The 20,863-nt window shown below is 68.9% G+C and overlaps 1 protein-coding gene across 1 annotated transcript in view; it reads right to left on the bottom strand.

Moving 5' to 3' along the window:
* The window catches only part of ZG16 (zymogen granule protein 16), a 34,646-nt gene extending 20,967 nt beyond the window's left edge, over positions 1-13,679 (bottom strand). The window contains exons 1-2 of the mRNA XM_073350509.1: positions 13,613-13,679; positions 12,667-12,799 (exon numbers count right to left, since the gene is read on the bottom strand). Coding sequence (XP_073206610.1) covers positions 12,667-12,799; positions 13,613-13,679 — 200 coding nt within the window. The remainder of the gene's footprint in view (positions 1-12,666; positions 12,800-13,612) is intronic.
* Between the last annotated feature and the right edge of the window lie 7,184 nt (positions 13,680-20,863).

The following is a 20,863-nucleotide window of genomic DNA, read 5'->3' as shown; positions in this document are numbered from 1 at the left end:
AATCCCTCTCTCCCCTCGCTGCCCCCCAAACCCTCCGACCCTCCCCCCAATCCCTCACCCCCCTCGCTGCCCCCCAAACCCTCCGACCCTCCCCCCAATCCCTCACCCCCCTCGCTGCCCCCCAAACCCGCCGACCCTCCCCCCAATCCCTCTCTCCCCTCGCTGCCCCCCAAACCCTCCGACCCTCCCCCCAATCCCTCACCCCCCTCGCTGCCCCCCAAACCCGCCGACCCTCCCCCCAATCCCTCTCCCCTCGCTGCCCCCCCAAACCACTGACCCTCCCCCCAATCCCTCTCTCCCCTCGCTGCCCCCCAAACCCGCCGACCCTCCCCCATCCCTCTCTCCCCTCGCTGCCCCCCAAACCCGCCGACCCTCCCCCAATCCCTCTCTCCCCTCGCTGCCCCCCAAACCCTCCGACCCTCCCCCCAATCCCTCACCCCCCTCGCTGCCCCCCAAACCCTCCGACCCTCCCCCAATCCCTCACCCCCCTCGCTGCCCCCCAAACCCGCCGACCCTCCCCCCAATCCCTCTCTCCCCTCGCTGCCCCCCAAACCCTCCGACCCTCCCCCCAATCCCTCACCCCCCTCGCTGCCCCCCAAACCCCGCCGACCCTCCCCCCAATCCCTCTCCCCTCGCTGCCCCCCCAAACCACTGACCCTCCCCCCAATCCCTCTCTCCCCTCGCTGCCCCCCAAACCCGCCGACCCTCCCCCATCCCTCTCTCCCCTCGCTGCCCCCCAAACCCGCCGACCCTCCCCCAATCCCTCTCTCCCCTCGCTGCCCCCCAAACCCGCCGACCCTCCCCCCAATCCCTCTCTCCCCTCGCTGCCCCCCAAACCCTCCGACCCTCCCCCCAATCCCTCTCTCCCCTCGCTGCCCCCCAAACGCTCCGACCCTCTCCCCAATCCCTCACCCCCCTCGCTGCCCCCCAAACCCTCCGACCCTCCCCCCAATCCCTGTCTCCCCTCGCTGCCCCCCAAACCCTCCGACCCTCCCCCAATCCCTCACCCCCCACGCTGCCCCCCAAACCCTCCGACCCTCCCCCATCCCTCTCTCCCCTCGCTGCCCCCCAAACCCGCCGACCCTCCCCCCAATCCCTCTCTCCCCTCGCTGCCCCCCAAACCCTCCGACCCTCCCCCCAATCCCTCTCTCCCCTCGCTGCCCCCCAAACCACTGACCCTCCCCCCAATCCCTCTCTCCCCTCGCTGCCCCCCAAACCCTCCGACCCTCCCCCCAATCCCTCACCCACGCGCTATCTCAGAGTAAACCCTCCGACCCTCCCCCCAATTCCCTCACCCCCCTCGCTGCCCCCCAAACCCTCCGACCCTCCCCCCAATCCCTCACCCCTCTCGCTGCCCCACAAACCCTCTGACCCTCCCCCATCCCTCTCTCCCCTCGCTGCCCCCCAAACCCGCCGACCCTCCCCCAATCCCTCACCCCCCTCGCTGCCCCCTAAACCCTCCGACCCTCCCCCCCATCCCTCTCTCCCCTCGCTGCCCCCCAAACCCACCGACCCTCCCCCATCCCTCTCTCCCCTCGCTGCCCCCCAAAACCCGCCGACCTTCCCCAATCCCTCTCTCCCCTCGCTGCCCCCCCAAACCACTGACCCTCCCCCATCCCTCTCTCCCCTCGCTGCCCCCCAAACCCGCCGACCCTCCCCCCAATCCCTCACCCCCCTCGCTGCCCCCCAAACCCACCGACCCTCCCCCAATCCCTCTCTCCCCTCGCTGCCCCCCAAACCCGCCGACGTTCCCCCCAATCCCTCTCTCCCCTCGCTGCCCCCCCAAACCACTGACCCTCCCCATCCCTCTCTCCCCTCGCTGCCCCCAAACCACCGACCCTCCCCCAATCCCTCACCCCCTCGCTGCCCCCAAACCCTCCGACCCTCCCCCCAATCCCTCACCCCCCTCGCTGCCCCCCAAACCCACCGACCCTCCCCCCAATCCCTCTCTCCCCTCGCTGCCCCCCAAACCCGCCGACCCTCCCCCATCCCTCTCTCCCCTCGCTGCCCCCCCAAACCACTGACCCTCCCCCATCCCTCTCTCCCCTCGCTGCCCCCCAAACCCGCCGACCCTCCCCCAATCCTTCTCTCCCCTCGCTGCCCCCCAAACCCTCCGACCCTCCCCCAATCCTCTCTCCCCTCGCTGCCCCCAAACCCACCGACCCTCCCCCAATCCCTCTCTCCCCTCGCTGCCCCCCAAACCCACCGACCCTCCCCCCAATCCCTCTCTCCCCTCGCTGCCCCCCAAACCCACCGACCCTCCCCCATCCCTCACCCCCCTCGCTGCCCCCCAAACCCGCCGACCCTCCCCCCAATCCCTCTCTCCCCTCGCTGCCCCCCAAACCCTCCGACCCTCCCCCAATCCCTCTCTCCCCTCGCTGACCCCCAAACCCACCGACCCTCCCCCCAATCCCTCTCTCCCCTCGCTGCCCCCAAACCCTCCGACCCTCCCCCCAATCCCTCTCTCCCCTCGCTGACCCCCAAACCCACCGACCCTCCCCCCAATCCCTCTCTCCCTCGCTGCCCCCCAAACCCGCCGACCCTCCCCCCAATCCCTCTCTCCCCTCGCTGCCCCCCAAACCCGCCGACCCTCCCCCCAATCCCTCACTCCCCTCGCTGCCCCCCAAACCCGCCGACCCTCCCCCCAATCCCTCACCCCCCTCGCTGCCCCCCAAACCCGCCGACCCTCCCCCCAATCCTCACCCCCCTCGCTACCCCCCAAACCCACCGACCCTCCCCCATCCCTCACCCCCCTCGCTGCCCCCCAAACCCGCCGACCCTCCCCCATCCTCTCTCCCCTCGCTGCCCCCCCAAACCACTGACCCTCCCCCCAATCCTCTCTCCCCTCGCTGCCCCCAAACCCACCGACCCTCCCCCATCCCTCACCCCCCTCGCTGCCCCCCAAACCCGCCGACCCTCCCCCCAATCCCTCACCCCCCTCGCTGCCCCCCAAACCCGCCGACCCTCCCCCCCATCCCTCTCTCCCCTCGCTGCCCCCCCAAACCCTCCGACCCTCCCCCCAATCCCTCTCTCCCTCGCTGCCCCCCCAAACCGCCGACCCTCCCCCAATCCCTCTCTCCACTCGCTGCCCCCCAAAACCACCGACCCTCCCCCAATCCCTCTCTCCCCTCGCTGCCCCCAAACCCGCCGACCCTCCCCCCCATCCCTCTCTCCCCTCGCTGCCCCCCAAACCCTCCGACCCTCCCCCCAATCCCTCTCTCCCCTCGCTGCCCCCCAAACCCCCGCCGACCCTCCCCCCAATCCCTCTCTCCCCTCGCTGCCCCCCAAACCCGCCGACCCTCCCCCAATCCCTCTCTCCCCTCGCTGCCCCCCCAAACCCGCCGACCCTCCCCCCAATCCCTCTCTCCCCTCGCTGCCCCCCAAACCACCAACCCTCCCCCATCCCTCACCCCCCTCGCTGCCCCCCAAACCCTCCGACCCTCCCCCCAATCCCTCTCTCCCCTCGCTGCCCCCCCAAACCACCGACCCCTCCCCCCAATCCCTCTCTCCCCTCGCTGCCCCCCAAACCCTCCGACCATCCCCCCAATCCCTCTCTCCCCTCGCTGCCCCCCAAAACCACCGACCCGCCTCCCAATCCCTCTCTCCCCTCGCTGCCCCCCCAAACCACCGACCCTCCCCCCCATCCCTCTCTCCCCTCGCTGCCCCCCAAACCCTCCGACCCTCTCCCCAATCCCTCACCCCCCTCGCTGCCCCCCAAACCCTCCGACCCTCCCCCCAATCCCTCTCTCCCCTCGCTGCCCCCCAAACCCTCCGACCCTCCCCCAATCCCTCACCCCCCTCGCTGCCCCCCAAACCATCCGACCCTCCCCCCAATCCCTCTCTCCCCTCGCTGCCCCCAAACCGTCCGACCCTCCCCCCAATCCTCACCCCCCTCGCTGCCCCCAAACCCGCCGACCCTCCCCCCATCCCTCTTTCCCCTCGCTGCCCCCCAAACCCGCCGACCCTCCCCCAATCCCTCTTTCCCCTCGCTGCCCCCCAAACCCGCCGACCCTCCCCCCAATCCCTCTCTCCCCTCGCTGCCCCCCAAACCACTGACCCTCCCCCCAATCCCTCACCCCCCTCGCTGCCCCCCAAACCCGCCGACCCTCCCCCCAATCCCTCACCCCCCTCGCTGCCCCCCAAACCCGCCGACCCTCCCCCCGATCCTCTCTCTCCCCTCGCTGCCCCCCAAACCCGCCGACCCTCCCCCATCCCTCTCTCCCCTCGCTGCCCCCCCAAACCCTCCGACCCTCTCCCCAATCCCTCACCCCCCTCGCTGCCCCCCCAAACCATCCGACCCTCCCCCCAATCCCTCTCTCCCCTCGCTGCCCCCAAACCGTCCGACCCTCCCCCCAATCCCTCACCCCCCTCGCTGCCCCCCAAACCCGCCGACCCTCCCCCCAATCCCTCTTTCCCCTCGCTGCCCCCCAAACCCGCCGACCCTCCCCCCAATCCCTCACCCCCCTCGCTGCCCCCCAAACCCTCCGACCCTCTCCCCAATCCCTCACCCCCCTCGCTGCCCCCAAACCATCCGACCCTCCCCCCAATCCCTCTCTCCCCTCGCTGCCCCCCAAACCCGCCCGACCCTCCCCCAATCCCTCTTTCCCCTCGCTGCCCCCCAAACCCGCCGACCCTCCCCCCAATCCCTCTCTCCCCTCCCTGCCCCCCAAACCCGCCGACCCTCCCCCCAATCCCTCTCTCCCCTCGCTGCCCCCCAAACCCTCCGACCCTCCCCCCAATCCCTCTCTCCCCTCGCTGCTCCCCAAACCCTCCGACCCTCCCCCCAATCCCTCTCTCCCCTCGCTGCCCCCCAAACCCGCCGACCCTCCCCCCAATCCCTCTCTCCCCTCGCTGCCCCCCCAAACCACTGACCCTCCCCCCAATCCCTCTCTCCCCTCACTGCCCCCCAAACCCGCCGACCCTCCCCCCAATCCCTCTCTCCCCTCACTGCCCCCCAAACCCTCCGACCCTCCCCCCAATCCCTCTCTCCCCTCGCTGCCCCCCAAACCCTCTGACCCTCCCCCCAATCCCTCTCTCCCCTCGCTGCCCCCCCAAACCCGCCGACCCTCCCCCAATCCCTCTCTCCCTCGCTGCCCCCCAAACCCTCTGACCCTCCCCCCAATCCCTCTCTCCCCTCGCTGCCCCCAAACCCGCCGACCCTCCCCCCAATCCCTCACCCCCCTCGCTGCCCCCCAAACCCTCCGACCTCCCCCCAATCCCTCACCCCCTCGCTGCCCCCCAAACCCTCCGACCCTCCCCCAATCCCTCTCTCCCCTCACTGCCCCCCAAACCCTCCGACCCTCCCCCCAATCCCTCTCTCCCCTCGCTGCCCCCCAAACCCTCCGACCCTCCCCCCAATCCCTCAACCCCTCGCTGCCCCCCAAACCCGCCGACCCTCCCCCAATCCCTCTTTCCCCTCGCTGCCCCCCAAACCCGCCGACCCTCCCCCCAATCCCTCTCTCCCCTCACTGCCCCCCAAACCCTCCGACCCTCCCCCCAATCCCTCTCTCCCCTCGCTGCCCCCCCAAACCCGCCGACCCTCCCCCCAATCCCTCTTTCCCCTCGCTGCCCCCCAAACCACTGACCCTCCCCCCAATCCCTCTCTCCCCTCGCTGCCCCCCAAACCCTCCGACCCTCCCCCCAATCCCTCTTTCCCCCTCGCTGCCCCCCCAAACCCTCCGACCCTCCCCCAATCCCTCTTTCCCTCGCTGCCCCCCCAAACCACTGACCCTCCCCCCAATCCCTCTCTCCCCTCGCTGCCCCCCAAACCCTCCGACCCTCCCCCCAATCCCTCACCCCCCTCGCTGCCCCCCAAACCCTCCGACCCTCCCCCCAATCCCTCACCCCCCTCGCTGCCCCCCAAACCCTCTGACCCTCCCCCCAATCCCTCTCTCCCCTCGCTGCCCCCCAAACCACCAACCCTCCCCCATCCCTCACCCCCCTCGCTGCCCCCCAAACCCTCCGACCCTCCCCCCAATCCCTCTCTCCCCTCGCTGCCCCCCCAAACCACCGACCCTCCCCCCAATCCCTCTCTCCCCTCGCTGCCCCCCAAACCCTCCGACCCTCCCCCCAATCCCTCTCTCCCCTCGCTGCCCCCCAAAACCACCGACCCGCCTCCCAATCCCTCTCTCCCTCGCTGCCCCCCCAAACCACCGACCCTCCCCCCCATCCCTCTCTCCCCTCGCTGCCCCCCAAACCCTCCGACCCTCTCCCCAATCCCTCACCCCCCTCGCTGCCCCCCAAACCCTCCGACCCTCCCCCCAATCCCTCTCTCCCCTCGCTGCCCCCCAAACCCTCCGACCCTCCCCCCAATCCCTCACCCCCCTCGCTGCCCCCCAAACCCGCCGACCCTCCCCCCAATCCCTCTCTCCCCTCGCTGCCCCCAAACCCTCCGACCCTCCCCCCAATCCCTCTCTCCCCTCGCTGCCCCCAAACCCTCCGACCCTCCCCCCAATCCCTCTCTCCCCTCGCTGCCCCCCAAACCACTGACCCTCCCCCCAATCCCTCTCTCCCCTCGCTGCCCCCCAAACCCTCCGACCCTCCCCCAATCCCTCACCCCCCTCGCTGCCCCCCAAACCCTCCGACCCTCCCCCCAATCCCTCTCTCCCCTCGCTGCCCCCCAAAACCACCGACCCTCCCCCATCCCTCTCTCCCCTCGCTGCCCCCCAAACCCGCCGACCCTCCCCCCAATCCCTCACCCCCCTCGCTGCCCCCCAAACCCGCCGACCCTCCCCCCAATCCCTCACCCCCCTCGCTGCCCCCCAAACCCTCCGACCCTCCCCCCAATCCCTCTCTCCCCTCGCTGCCCCCCAAACCCGCCGACCCTCCCCCCAATCCCTCACCCCCCTCGCTGCCCCCCAAACCTGCCGACCCTCCCCCCAATCCCTCACCCCCCTCGCTGCCCCCCAAACCCTCCGACCTTCCCCCCAATCCCTCACCCCCCTCGCTGCCCCCCAAACCCACCGACCCTCCCCCATCCCTCTCTCCCTCGCTGCCCCCCAAACCCGCCGACCCTCCCCCCAATCCCTCACCCCCCTCGCTGCCCCCCAAACCCGCTGACCCTCCCCCCAATCCCTCTCTCCCCTCGCTGCCCCCCAAACCCTCCGACCCTCCCCCCAATCCCTCACCCCCCTCGCTGCCCCCCAAACCCTCCGACCCTCCCCCCAATCCCTCACCCCCCTCGCTGCCCCCGAAACCCGCCGACCCTCCCCCCAATCCCTCACCCCCTCGCTGCCCCCCAAACCCTCCGACCCTCCCCCCAATCCCTCTCTCCCCTCGCTGCCCCCCCAAACCACCGACCCTCCCCCCAATCCCTCACCCCCCTCGCTGCCCCCCAAACCCTCCGACCCTCCCCCCAATCCCTCACCCCGCTCGCTGCCCCCAAACCCGCCGACCCTCCCCCCAATCCCTCACCCCCCTCGCTGCCCCCCCAAACCACCAACCCTCCCCCCAATCCCTCTCTCCCCTCGCTGCCCCCCAAACCCGCCGACCCTCCCCCAATCCCTCTCTCCCCTCGCTGCCCCCCAAACCCTCCGACCCTCCCCCCAATCCCTCACCCCGCTCGCTGCCCCCCCAAACCACCAACCCTCCCCCCAATCCCTCACCCCCCTCGCTGCCCCCCCAAACCCTCCGACCCTCCCCCCAATCCCTCACCCCCCTCGCTGCCCCCCAAACCCTCCGACCCTCCCCCCAATCCCTCACCCCCCTCGCTGCCCCCCAAACCCTCCGACCTTCCCCCCAATCCCTCACCCCCCTCGCTGCCCCCCAAACCCAACGACCCTCCCCCAATCCCTCTCTCCCCTCGCTGCCCCCCAAACCCACGACCCTCCCCCCAATCCCTCACCCCCCTCGCTGCCCCACAAACCCGCCGACCCTCCCCCCAATCCCTCACCCCCTCGCTGCCCCCCAAACCCGCCGACCCTCCCCCCAATCCCTCTCTCCCCTCGCTGCCCCCCAAACCCGCCGACCCTCCCCCCAATCCCTCACCCCCTCGCTGCCCCCCAAACCCGCCGACCCTCCCCCCAATCCCTCACCCCCTCGCTGCCCCCCAAAGCCGCCGACCCTCCCCCCAATCCCTCTCTCCCCTCGCTGCCCCCCCAAACCTACCAACCCTCCCCCCAATCCCTCTCTCCCCTCGCTGCCCCCCAAACCCTCCGACCCTCCCCCCAATCCCTCTCTCCCCTCGCTGCCCCCCAAACCACTGACCCTCCCCCATCCCTCTCTCCCCTCGCTGCCCCCCAAACCCACCGACCCTCCCCCCAATCCCTCTCTCCCCTCGCTGCCCCCCCAAACCACTGACCCTCCCCCATCCCTCTCTCCCCTCGCTGCCCCCCAAACCCTCCGACCCTCCCCCCAATCCCTCACCCCCCTCGCTGCCCCCTAAACCCTCTGACCCTCCCCCCAATCCCTCTCTCCCCTCGCTGCCCCCCAAACCCTCCGACCTTCCCCCCAATCCCTTACCCCCCTCGCTGCCCCCAAACCCTCCGACCCTCCCCCAATCCCTCACCCCCTCGCTGCCCCCCAAACCCTCCGACCCTCCCCCCAATCCCTCACCCCCCTCGCTGCCCCCCAAACCCGCCGACCCTCCCCCCAATCCCTCTCTCCCCTCACTGCCCCCCAAACCCGCCGACCCTCCCCCCAATCCCTCTCTCCCCTCGCTGCCCCCCAAACCCGCGGACCCTCCCCCCAATCCCTCTCTCCCTCGCTGCCCCCCAAACCACTGACCCTCCCCCATCCCTCTCTCCCCTCGCTGCCCCCCAAACCCTCTGACCCTCCCCCAATCCCTCACTCCCCTCGCTGCCCCCCAAACCCGCCGACCCTCCCCCCAATCCCTCTCTCCCCTCGCTGCCCCCCAAACCCTCCGACCCTCCCCCCAATCCCTCTCTCCCCTCGCTGCCCCCCAAACCCTCCGACCCTCCCCCCAATCCCTCTCTCCCCTCGCTGCCCCCCAAACCACTGACCCTCCCCCATCCCTCTCTCCCCTCGCTGCCCCCCAAACCCACCGACCCTCCCCCCAATCCCTCACCCCCCTCGCTGCCCCCCAAACCCTCCGACCCTCCCCCCAATCCCTCTCTCCCCTCGCTGCCCCCCAAACCCTCCGACCCTCCCCCCAATCCCTCTCTCCCCTCGCTGCCCCCCAAACCCACCGACCCTCCCCCAAGCCCTCTCTCCCCTCGCTGCCCCCCCAAACCACTGACCCTCCCCCATCCCTCTCTCCCCTCGCTGCCCCCCAAACCCTCCGACCCTCCCCCCAATCCCTCTCTCCCCTCGCTGCCCCCCAAACCCTCCGACCCTCCCCCCAATCCCTCACCCCCCTCGCTGCCCCCCCAAACCCACCGACCCTCCCCCCAATCCCTCTCTCCCGTCGCTGCCCCCCAAACCCGCCGACCCTCCCCCCAATCCCTCACCCCCTCGCTGCCCCCCAAACCCGCCGACCCTCCCCCCAATCCCTCTCTCCCCTCGCTGCCCCCCCAAACCTACCAACCCTCCCCCCAATCCCTCTCTCCCCTCGCTGCCCCCCAAACCCTCCGACCCTCCCCCAATCCCTCTCTCCCCTCGCTGCCCCCCAAACCCTCCGACCCTCCCCCCAATCCCTCTCTCCCCTCGCTGCCCCCCCAAACCACTGACCCTCCCCCATCCCTCTCTCCCTCGCTGCCCCCCAAACCACTGACCCTCCCCCCAATCCCTCTCTCCCCTCACTGCCCCCAAACCCTCCAACCCTCCCCCCAATCCCTCACCCCCCTCGCTGCCCCCCAAACCCTCTGACCCTCCCCCATCCCTCTCCCCTGCCCCCCAAACCCTCCGACCCTCCCCCCAATCCCTTACCCCCCTCGCTGCCCCCCAAACCCTCCGACCCTCCCCCCAATCCCTCACCCCCCTCGCTGCCCCCAAACCCTCCGACCTTCCCCCAATCCCTCACCCCCCTCGCTGCCCCCAAACCCTCCGACCCTCCCCCAATCCCTCTCTCCCCTCGCTGCCCCCCAAACCCACGACCCTCCCCCCAATGCCTCACCCCCCTCGCTGCCCCCCAAACCCTCCGACCTTCCCCCCAATCCCTCACCCCCCTCGCTGCCCCCCCAAACCCTCCGACCCTCCCCCCAATCCCTCACCCCCTCGCTGCCCCCAAACCCGCCGACCCTCCCCCAATCCCTCACCCCCCTCGCTGCCCCCCAAACCCGCCGACCCTCCCCCATCCCTCTCTCCCCTCGCTGCCCCCCAAACCCAACGACCCTCCCCCCAATCCTCACCCCCTCGCTGCCCCCAAACCCGCCGACCCTCCCCCAATCCCTCACCCCCTCGCTGCCCCCAAACCTCCGACCGTCCCCCCAATCCCTCACCCCCCTCGCTGCCCCCCAAACCCTCCGACCCTCCCCCCAATCCCTCTCTCCCCTCGCTGCCCCCCAAACCCGCCGACCCTCCCCCCAATCCCTCTCTCCCCTCGCTGCCCCCCAAACCCTCCGACCCTCCCCCCATCCCTCTCTCCCCTCGCTGACCCCCAAACCCGCCGACCCTCCCCCCATCCCTCTCTCCCCTCGCTGCCCCCCAAACCCTCCGACCCTCCCCCCAATCCCTCTCTCCCCTCGCTGCCCCCCAAACCCGCCGACCCTCCCCCCATCCCTCTCTCCCTCGCTGCCCCCAAAACCACCGACCCTCCCCCATCCCTCTCTCCCCTCGCTGCCCCCCAAACCCACCGACCTTCCCCCCAATCCCTCACCCCCCTCGCTGCCCCCCAAACCCGCCGACCTTCCCCCAAGCCCTCTCCCCTCGCTGCCCCCCAAACCCTCCGACCCTCCCCCAATCCCTCACCCCCCTCGCTGCCCACAAACCCGCCGACCCTCCCCCCAATCCTCACCCCCCTCGCTGCCCCCCAAACCCGCCGACCTCCCCCCAATCCCTCTCTCCCCTCGCTGCCCCCCAAACTCGCCGACCTTCCCCCCAATCCCTCACCCCTCGCTGCCCCCCAAACCCGCCGACCCTCCCCCCAATCCCTCTCTCCCTCGCTGCCCCCCAAACCCTCCGACCCTCCCCCAATCCCTCTCTCCCCTCGCTGCCCCCAAACCCGCCGACCCTCCCCCCAGCCCCTCTCTCCCCTCGCTGCCCCCCAAACCCTCCGACCCTCCCCCAATCCCTCTCTCCCCTCGCTGCTCCCCAAACCCTCCGACCCTCCCCCAATCCCTCTCTCCCCTCGCTGCCCCCCAAACCCTCCGACCCTCCCCCCAATCCCTCTCTCCCCCTCGCTGCCCCCCAAACCCTCTGACCCTCCCCCAATCCCTCACCCCCCTCGCTGCCCCCCCCAAACCACTGACCCTCCCCCATCCCTCACTCCCCTCGCTGCCCCCCAAACCCGCCGACCCTCCCCCCAATCCCTCTCTCCCCTCGCTGCCCCCCCAAACCCTCCGACCCTCCCCCAATCCCTCTCTCCCCTCGCTGCCCCCCAAACCCTCCGACCCTCCCCCCAATCCCTCTCTCCCCTCGCTGCCCCCAAACCACTGACCCTCCCCCCCAATCCCTCTCTCCCCTCGCTGCCCCCCAAACCCGCCGACCCTCCCCCCAATCCCTCACCCCCCTCGCTGCCCCCCAAACCCGCCGACCCTCCCCCCCATCCCTCTCTCCCCTCGCTGCCCCCCAAACCCGCCGACCCTCCCTCCAATCCCTCACCCCCCTCGCTGCCCCCCAAACCCGCCGACCCTCCCCCCATCCCTCTCTCCCCTCGCTGCCCCCCAAACCCGCCGACCCTCCCCCCAATCCCTCACCCCCCTCGCTGCCCCCCAAACCCACCGACCCTCCCCCCAATCCCTCTCTCCCCTCGCTGCCCCCCCAAACCCGCCGACCCTCCCCCCAATCCCTCACCCCCCTCGCTGCCCCCCAAACCCACCGACCCTCCCCCCCATCCCTCTCTCCCCTCACTGCCCCCCAAACCCGCCGACCCTCCCCCCAATCCCTCACCCCCCTCGCTGCCCCCCCAAACCCGCCGAACCTCCCCCCAATCCCTCTCTCGCCTCGCTGCCCCCCAAACCCTCCGACCCTCCCCCAATCCTCTCTCCCCTCGCTGCCCCCCAAACCCTCCGACCCTCCCCCCAATCCTCTCTCCCCTCCCTGCCCCCCAAACCCTCCGACCCTCCCCCCAATCCCTCTCTCCCCTCGCTGCCCCACAAACCCGCCGACCCTCCCCCCAATCTCTCTCTCCCCTCGCTGCCCCCCAAACCCGCCGACCCTCCCCCCAATCCCTCTCTCCCCTCGCTGCCCCCCAAACCCGCCGACCCTCCCCCAATCCCTCTCTCCCCTCGCTGCCCCCCAAACCCGCCGACCCTCCCCCCAATCCCTCTCTCCCCTCGCTGCCCCCCAAACCCGCCGACCCTCCCCCAATCCCTCACCCCCCTCGCTGCCCCCCAAACCCACCGACCCTCCCCCATCCCTCTCTCCCCTCGCTGCCCCCCAAACCCGCCGACCCTCCCCCCCAATCCCTCACCCCCCTCGCTGCCCCCCAAACCCTCCGACCCTCCCCCCAATCCCTCTCTCCCCTCGCTGCCCCCCAAACCCACCGACCCTCCCCCATCCCTCACCCCCCTCGCTGCCCCCCAAACCCACCGACCCTCCCCATCCCTCTCTGCCCTCGCTGCCCCCCAAACCCGCCGACCCTCCCCCCATCTCGCCCCCGCCACGCACCCACTGATGTAGCTGTTACAATGCTCCCAGATCCGTAAAGCCGTGATGGGGCCCCATCGGTCCGGCCCTGAGTTGGAAAACGGGGTCCCTGAGGCCGAGCCGAACTCCCCGGAATATGAGTGTCGGCGATGGCCTGGAACGAGGGAGCAAGAGAAAGACAGAGTGAAACTGGATCAGAGCCAGATTCATACTCTGAATCGGGAGGGGCTGCGGGTCGGGAGTGAGGGGCACCGGCAGAGCTGGGGGGGGGCAGGGCTGGGCTGGCAGGGGGCTGCGGGTCGGGAGTGAGGGGCACCGGCAGGGTTGGGGGGGCAGGGCTGGGCTGGCAGGGGGCTGCGGGTCGGGAGTGAGGGGCACCGGCAGAGCTGTGGGGGGGGCAGGGCTGGGCTGGCAGGGGGCTGCGGGTCGGGAGTGAGGGGCACCGGCAGGGTTGGGGGGGCAGGGCTGGGCTGGCAGGGGGCTGCGGGTCGGGAGTGAGGGGCACCGGCAGGGTTGGGGGGGCAGGGCTGGGCTGGCAGGGGGCTGCGGGTCGGGAGTGAGGGGCACCGGCAGAGCTGGGGGGGCAGGGCTGGGCTGGCAGGGGGCTGCGGGTCGGGAGTGAGGGGCAACCGGCAGAGCTGTGGGGGGGCAGGGCTGGGCTGGCAGGGGCTGCGGGTCGGGAGTGAGGGGCACCGGCAGAGCTGGGGGGGCAGGGCTGGGCTGGCAGGGGGCTGCGGGTCGGGAGTGAGGGGCACCGGCAGAGCTGGGGGGCAGGGCTGGGCTGGCAGGGGGCTGCGGGTCGGGAGTGAGGGGCACCGGCAGAGCTGGGGGGGCAGGGCTGGGCTGGCAGGGGCTGCGGGTCGGGAGTGAGGGGCACCGGCAGAGCTGGGGGGCAGGGCTGGGCTGGCAGGGGGCTGCGGGTCGGGAGTGAGGGGCACTGGCAGCGTGGGGGGCTGGTTCTACTTACGTCCCTGTTCCCCGGCAGACTGAGCCAGGAGCAGGAGGGTCACGCGGAGGATTTGCAGGAGCAGCATCCTGTGTGGGAGCCGGCGAGAGGCTCAGCGACCCGCATCTCACCCCCACCCTGGCGTCTGCAGCCCTCCCAGGGGTGCCCCAGGCGGTGTCCCCCCCACCCCCCGGGGTGGGCGCTGGTGGATGCCCGAGGCTGAGAAGGGGCCCGTTACCTGGTGCCAGCTCCCGGCTGAGGCCAAAGCCAGGCGGGCAGCTGGGAACGGGGCAGGGAAAGGCCGGGCGGCTCCAGGACAGGGGCCGGGAACTGGGCAGGGAAAGGCCGGGCGGCTCCGGGACAGGGGCCGGGAACCGGGCAGGGAAAGGCCGGGCGGCTCCGGGACAGAGGCCGGGAACCGGGCAGGGAAAGGCCGGGCGGCTCCGGGACAGGGTCCGGGAACCGGGCAGGGAAAGGCCGGGCGGCTCCGGGACAGGGGCCGGGAACCGGGCAGGGAAAGGCCGGGCGGCTCCGGGACAGGGGCCGGGAACCGGGCAGGGAAAGGCCGGGCGGCTCCGGGACAGGGGCCGGGAACCGGGCAGGGAAAGGCCGGGCGGCTCCGGGACAGGGGCCGGGAACCGGGCAGGGAAAGGCCGGGCGGCTCCGGGACAGGGTCCGGGAACCGGGCAGGGAAAGGCCGGGCGGCTCCGGGACAGGGGCCGGGAACCGGGCAGGGAAAGGCCGGGCGGCTCCGGGACAGGGGCCGGGAACCGGGCAGGGAAAGGCCGGGCGGCTCCGGGACAGGGCAGCCTGCAGCTGCCGGCAAGAAGGTCCCCAAGCGCCCCCCACCTGGAAACGTGGCCGGGAGGGCGCTGGAGGCAGCCTGCACCTGGGAGGGGGAACCCCCCACCCCCGCGATCTGGCCGGAGGCTCCCCCCCCCAGCGGACTCACGCGAGCAGGGCGAAGAGCTGGGGACGAAAGCCAACGGGGGGCGAAGCCCTGGGGGCCGCCGAGCCGCTGGCACCAGGGGGGAGCGTGCGAGGAGCCCTGGGGCGGGAGTGGGTACCCCCGTGTGCAGACGTGCCCAGGCGTGTGCCCATGGGGTGCTGACCCCCCCAGTTATCACCCCCTCAGCGTCCGCCCCCCTGCCCGCCCCACCCATCACTGCCCCCAGGGCTGATACCCATCGCTTGCGCCAGACCCGGACGGATGGATATCAGTCCCTTGCGGTGTAACGGCCAACGGCCCAGCCGAGAGCCCCCCTGACTTTTTCTCGGGGGAGGCTGCGAAATCAGCACTTGGGGGGGGCGTCCGTTAGCCGTGGGCACAACCAGGGCTAACGGGCTCCCTGCTGACTCAGCAAATCCTGCACCTAGCACCTCTGCCCCGAACCCTGCACCCAGCGACCCGCCCCCAGGGACTGGTGCCCCCCACGTACCCCCAAACCCTGCACCCAGCGACCCGCCCCAGGGACTGGTGCCCCCCACGTACCCCCAAACCCTGCACCCAGCGACCCACCGCAGGGACTGGTGCCCCCCCATGTAAACTCCTGCACCCCGAACCCCCCCCGCACCACAACCCCCAGCCCTGAGCCAGCACCCCAACCCCACCACAGCCCATTCCCCCTCCTGACCCCAACCCCCAGCCCTGAGCCCCCTCCCAGAGCCAGCACCCCAAACCCTGCACCCAATCCCAGGCCGTGAGCCCCCTTCCAGAGCCAGCAACTCGAACTCCCTCCTGTACCCCAACCCCCAGCCCTGATTCCCCATCCCAGAGCCAGCACCCTGTACCCCCTCCTGCACCCTGAACCTCCCTTGCACCCCAACTCTCTGCCCCAGCCCGGAGCCCCCTCCTGCACCCAAACTCCCTCCCAGAGCCCAGACTCCTCACCCCCTCCTGCACCCCAATCCCCTGCCCCTGCCCTGCCCCCCTTTCTGCGCCCCAACTCTCTGTCCCAGCCCAGAGCCCCCTCCCAGAGCCAGCACCCCAACCCTCCCCTGCACCCCAAGATAACACTGTTATCTGGCCACCTTACATTACCACCCATCCCTTCCTGCCCCATCTGTCCCTTGAGCCACCTCTTCCCTGCTACGACGGACGGGCAGACGTTACTGTCCGGTTCTGTCCATGCCGGACGGTGGGGCCGGGGCTTTGACGGAGACCTGTCGCTTTACGGTCGAGCTTCGGGGGCCTCCCCAATAATTAGCATACGTGGATAATAGGGGATGTGCAGGGCTCCTGTATATGGGGAGATAGCCTGAGCGCCAAGCCCTGCGATCCTTTCCCAGGCTCGGGGTGTCCTCTGGCCCTTGGGTGTCGCAGAGAGCGACACACCCGACCGGGGCCCTGCCGGTTACCGCCTGGCCGTGGCGAGCCGCGGGCCGAGCCTAGGACGGGCATTGCTCCCGTCTGCCCCCCCGCGCTCGGGGCGCACAAGGGAAACCAGAGCGGTGGGGCAGGGACATTACGCGCGAGGCCTGGATGGAAATGTCTTGTCATGGGTGGCGGGCTGACCCCCCCCAGCGCACAGCCGGGCTCAGGGACCTCGTAACTCCGTATGCGTTCACGGCACGCAGCTCTGGACAGAGAACCGACTTCCCGCCGACCACGGCCTCCCCCCGGCGCCTTCCCAGGCCTGCTCTCTGCGCGAGTCACGAGGCTCGGAAACGAGGACCGGGGGGGGTTGCAGCACGCTCCCCCAGGCGCAGAACGTCCCAATTACCTTTGCCTTAATGACGATTGTCCCCTGACGTCTGTTCTCTTTGCCTGAGAAGCCCCCGTGATTAACGAAAGACCCCTTCTGTTCGCAATCGCGGTTTGGCACGGCAGAAACGGATGGGCCCTGGCTGTGTAACTCAGACCTTGTCTCACCTTGGCAAAACCCACTGGTCTGAGTACCCTGGTGATGGTTACCCCGGCCGGAAGGGTGAAAGGGAGCAGTTCCACGGTCTGCTTCGCAAGTGCAAAATTGACTTTTGTTGCAGGAAGAGAAGCACCGTAAAATCGCCGTCACGTGACACGCACGGCCTGCGACGCGGGACAGACTTGCACCTCAGAACAAATGGCCCCAGAAGCCTGGTTATAGCGACACAAGATACAGCATCCAGAGCTTAATTCCTAAAACAATGTGTTTAAAAAAACCAGACAGGGAAGCAGGAGGATTAAACATGGAAATAAGCAAGTTGTTACCTTTTCAGTTAAAACTTTTAATAACGATTGCTAAAAAATCAGATGATTTGCCTGATCTGTTGTATTATTTAGTAACCAAAGGCATTTCCCATGGCTTTATATTAACTTTATTCTCAACCCTTGCTAGATGGAAACAAGGGAAAGCCACGCTGCAGACATTCGTCAGTGGTTAGGATGAGAAGCAGAGTTTGCATTTCTGTTGTTCGTATCTTCACGACCGTGAGGAGTAACTCCAGCTCTTGCGTTCTGGGGAGGTTAAATGAATTAATTCACTGGAATGATTTAAAGGCAAGTTTTGATCTTGTTTTCTCTTTGCTTGTTGTTCTGTTCAGGGCTTTGTATCTTTGGGAGGTTCCTGTAAAAAGCCACCTGAGCCAAGCGAGATTCACTCCATCAAGGGATCTTAAGGTCCAGGCAGCTGTGAGTTTGGCAAACTGAGAAAGGACACACGGGGAAACGTAGCCGGCAGGTATCCATAGTTGAGAAAGGAGGCTGGATTTTGAGCTCCGAGCGAGGAGTGCAGCTTTGTGGGTTCAAGCAGTTGGGAACCTGCACCCCAGGTTTCTATCCTGGCTCTGAGAGCAAAGTGGGGGGAGTTACCTGTTCTTGCCAAACCTGCATTTGTCTCCCCAGGGCCTGTCGCTGTCATCCGCATGCCCAGTGGCTGGCGGGAGCGCCTTGCACTGGCTTGGGGGCAACTCCGTGTCTTCACGCCTCCGTTCTCGGCGTGAACCGGCTCAGGCTCGGTTTTCACGTTGAAATTCTTTTCTCTTCACTCCCCTGCGTTCGAGTCCCAGCTCCCAGCTCTGATTGTGCTCTGTGAACTCTTCCATTGCCCCCTTCCTCTGACTTTCCAACCCGGGGATGGTGTTATCCACGACTTCTCCCTCCAGGCAAGCACGTCTCCGGTTCTGACAGGCGCCCGCCCGGTCCAGCCGTCCCGGAGCCTGGCTTCTCCCGTATGGTGCTGGTTGAATGGCAGTGGCCCCTTTCATGTCTGAATTTTGCTCGGGCCACCTTTTCCATTTCTCTCCCCACTCTTCAGGCACGGGGGAGCTACCTGAAGCCCGCTGGTCACCACCAATATTTATAACAGGGACGGCCCAGCTCTGGTTTTGCAGATTTTTTATAGCTTTTTCCAGTGTTTTATTCTGTTCCCGGGCTTGCTGTCTCCGGGCTGCTTGCCCCCGGGCTAGGAGAGCGGGAGCCCATCCCAGGCCTCTGGGGCTTCTCCTGCTTCTTTTAACTCTTTTTGTGTTTCTGTTACTTGCCCCGCCAGTTTTGTGGCGTGTTGTCTTTCCCATTTAACAGCCATAGGCATAGTTTCCAATATTGTGCATTTCTGACTCTTCTTTTTCAAGGCTACAGTCTTGCCTTACAGATTCTGTTCGTGTTTCTTCCCCGCTCTCTTTTTAAAATTCACATGGACCTCTTGTGCTGGCAACCCAGCGTGACATCCAAACCTTATCACACGTGAGGCTTTTCAGGATGGGGTTAAGGGGTTTTCCTAGCACATAGCTTTCTGCCCTGTTAGATTCTGCGATTCCGACAGAGAGCAGCTCGCTTAGGTGACAAAGTTGGGGATTTTGGTAGCGTTTTACATGAATAGCGTGGACGTGCCTCAGTTTCCCCATGCGTTGCATGTGTAACAAGGCGTGGGAGAGGGTGTGTTGTTGCAGAGGAACAGGTGTGACCTCGCCTGGCAGCCGGGACCCCCAGACAACGGCCTGGAGATGGGGAACCCCAACAACTGGTGACCTGGAGACTAAGAGGCCAGCCCAGCTTGGCCGTCAGAGGGGTCTGACCAGTGGAAGGACAAAGGGCTGCAGAGAGACCCCAGTGACCTGACCAGCCGGTTCCAGCCAGAGGGGAACAAAGGACGGAGGAGAGAGGGCCCCAGTGACCTGGTTACCTGGGACGGAGGACAAAGGACAGGGGAGGAGCTGTTGGGGCCGGTGAAATCAGATGCCCAACTGGGAAGCAGGGGGGCTTGGACTGGGGGGAGGGAGCAGCCGGAGCCCCCTGGATGGAGGGGAGACTTGGATGTGCTGGGCTGAGGGAGGCCAGGCCTGAGGGCCCTGAGGGTTTCCTGTGCTGGGTTCAGACTCCCAATAAACCCTCCTGTTTTACGCTGGCTGAGAGTCGCTCCGGTCTGGAGAACAGGGGGCATTATCCCCTCTAGGAGTGGAGGCCCCGGGGGCCCAGAGCGAGTGGCCCCTCTGAGGGGGCCCACGGGCGAGAGGCAGGCGTGCTAAGGCTCAGAGAGGTCCGGCTCCAGGAGGTGAAGGGGCTTATCCCCTGGGAGAGGGTGGACCCCCGAGAAGGGCTGTCTCACTGAAGGGGGTTCCCCCCTGGGACCGTACGGGACCGAGAGTGGGCCCGAGTCCTGTGAGTCCGTGACAGTCCGTGGGGTCTACGTCACTGTCAATGATGCCCTGTGAGGTCTCCCGCCTATCGTAGCTGGCTCAGACGTTCTGTCTTTTCAGCCTGCTGCCCTATTCACTTCTCTTATTGAGCACAAATGTCCAGCCTGGGGATTCGTTTACCTCCCTGGCCCCCTCTTCCAAAGAACGAGGCCTCCCCCCATGTGTCAATTACCATGTCAGGCCAGGCCCCAGCTAAAAACAGACCAGATCGGGGCCCAGCGCCCCCTAGAGGGGAAAGGTCCCGTGTCCCGATCCCCACCCCTGATCCAGCCAGTCCCACCCGGGAGCGGGTGGGGACCAGCGCCCCCTAGAGGGGAAAAGCCCCGTGTCCCGATCCCCACCCCGATCCAGCCAGTCCCACCCAGGAGCGGGTGGGGACCAGCGCCCCCTAGAGGGGAAAAGCCCCGTGTCCCGATCCCCACCCCGATCCAGCCAGTCCCACCCAGGAGCGGGTGGGGACCAGCGCCCCCTAGAGGGGAAAAGCCCCGTGTCCCGATCCCCCACCCCGATCCAGCCAGTCCCACCCAGGAGCGGGTGGGGACCAGCGCCCCCTAGAGGGGAAAGGTCCCGTGTCCCGATCCCCACCCCGATCCAGCCAGTCCCACCCGGGAGCGGGTCGGGACCAGCGCCCCCTAGAGGGGAAAAGCCCCGTGTCCCGATCCCCACCCCGATCCAGCCAGTCCCACCCAGGAGCGGGTGGGGACCAGCGCCCCCTAGAGGGGAAAGGTCCCGTGTCCCCGATCCCCCACCCCGATCCAGCCAGTCCCACCCAGGAGCGGGTGGGGACCAGCGCCCCTAGAGGGGAAAAGCCCCGTGTCCCGATCCCCACCCCGATCCAGCCAGTCCCACCCAGGAGCGGGTGGGGACCAGCGCCCCCTAGAGGGGAAAGGTCCCGTGTCCCGATCCCCACCCCGATCCAGCCAGTCCCACCCGGGAGCGGGTCGGGACCAGCGCCCCCCTAGAGGGGAAAAGCCCCGTGTCCCGATCCCCACCCCGATCCAGCCAGTCCCACCCAGGAGCGGGTGGGGACCAGCGCCCCCTAGAGGGGAAAAGCCCCGTGTCCCGATCCCCCACCCCGATCCAGCCAGTCCCACCCAGGAGCGGGTGGGGACCAGCGCCCCCTAGAGGGGAAAAGCCCCGTGTCCCGATCCCCACCCCGATCCAGCCAGTCCCACCCAGGAGCGGGTGGGGACCAGCGCCCCCCTAGAGGGGAAAAGCCCCGTGTCCCGATCCCCACCCCGATCCAGCCAGTCCCACCCAGGAGCGGGTGGGGACCAGCGCCCCCTAGAGGGGAAAGGTCCCGTGTCCCGATCCCCACCCCGATCCAGCCAGTCCCACCCGGGAGCGGGTCGGGACCAGCGCCCCCTAGAGGGGAAAAGCCCCGTGTCCCGATCCCCACCCCGATCCAGCCAGTCCCACCCAGGAGCGGGTGGGGACCAGCGCCCCCTAGAGGGGAAAGGTCCCGTGTCCCGATCCCCACCCCGATCCAGCCAGTCCCACCCAGGAGCGGGTGGGGACCAGCGCCCCCTAGAGGGGAAAAGCCCCGTGTCCCGATCCCCACCCCGATCCAGCCAGTCCCACCCAGGAGCGGGTGGGGGACCAGCGCCCCCTAGAGGGGAAAGGTCCCGTGTCCCGATCCCCACCCCGATCCAGCCA

Source organism: Lepidochelys kempii, chromosome 6, assembly GCF_965140265.1.
Source record: "Lepidochelys kempii isolate rLepKem1 chromosome 6, rLepKem1.hap2, whole genome shotgun sequence".
Lineage (NCBI taxonomy): Eukaryota > Metazoa > Chordata > Testudines > Cheloniidae > Lepidochelys > Lepidochelys kempii.
Note: the sequence above shows the minus strand (reverse complement) of the source record. Positions and strands in the feature narration are given on the sequence as shown.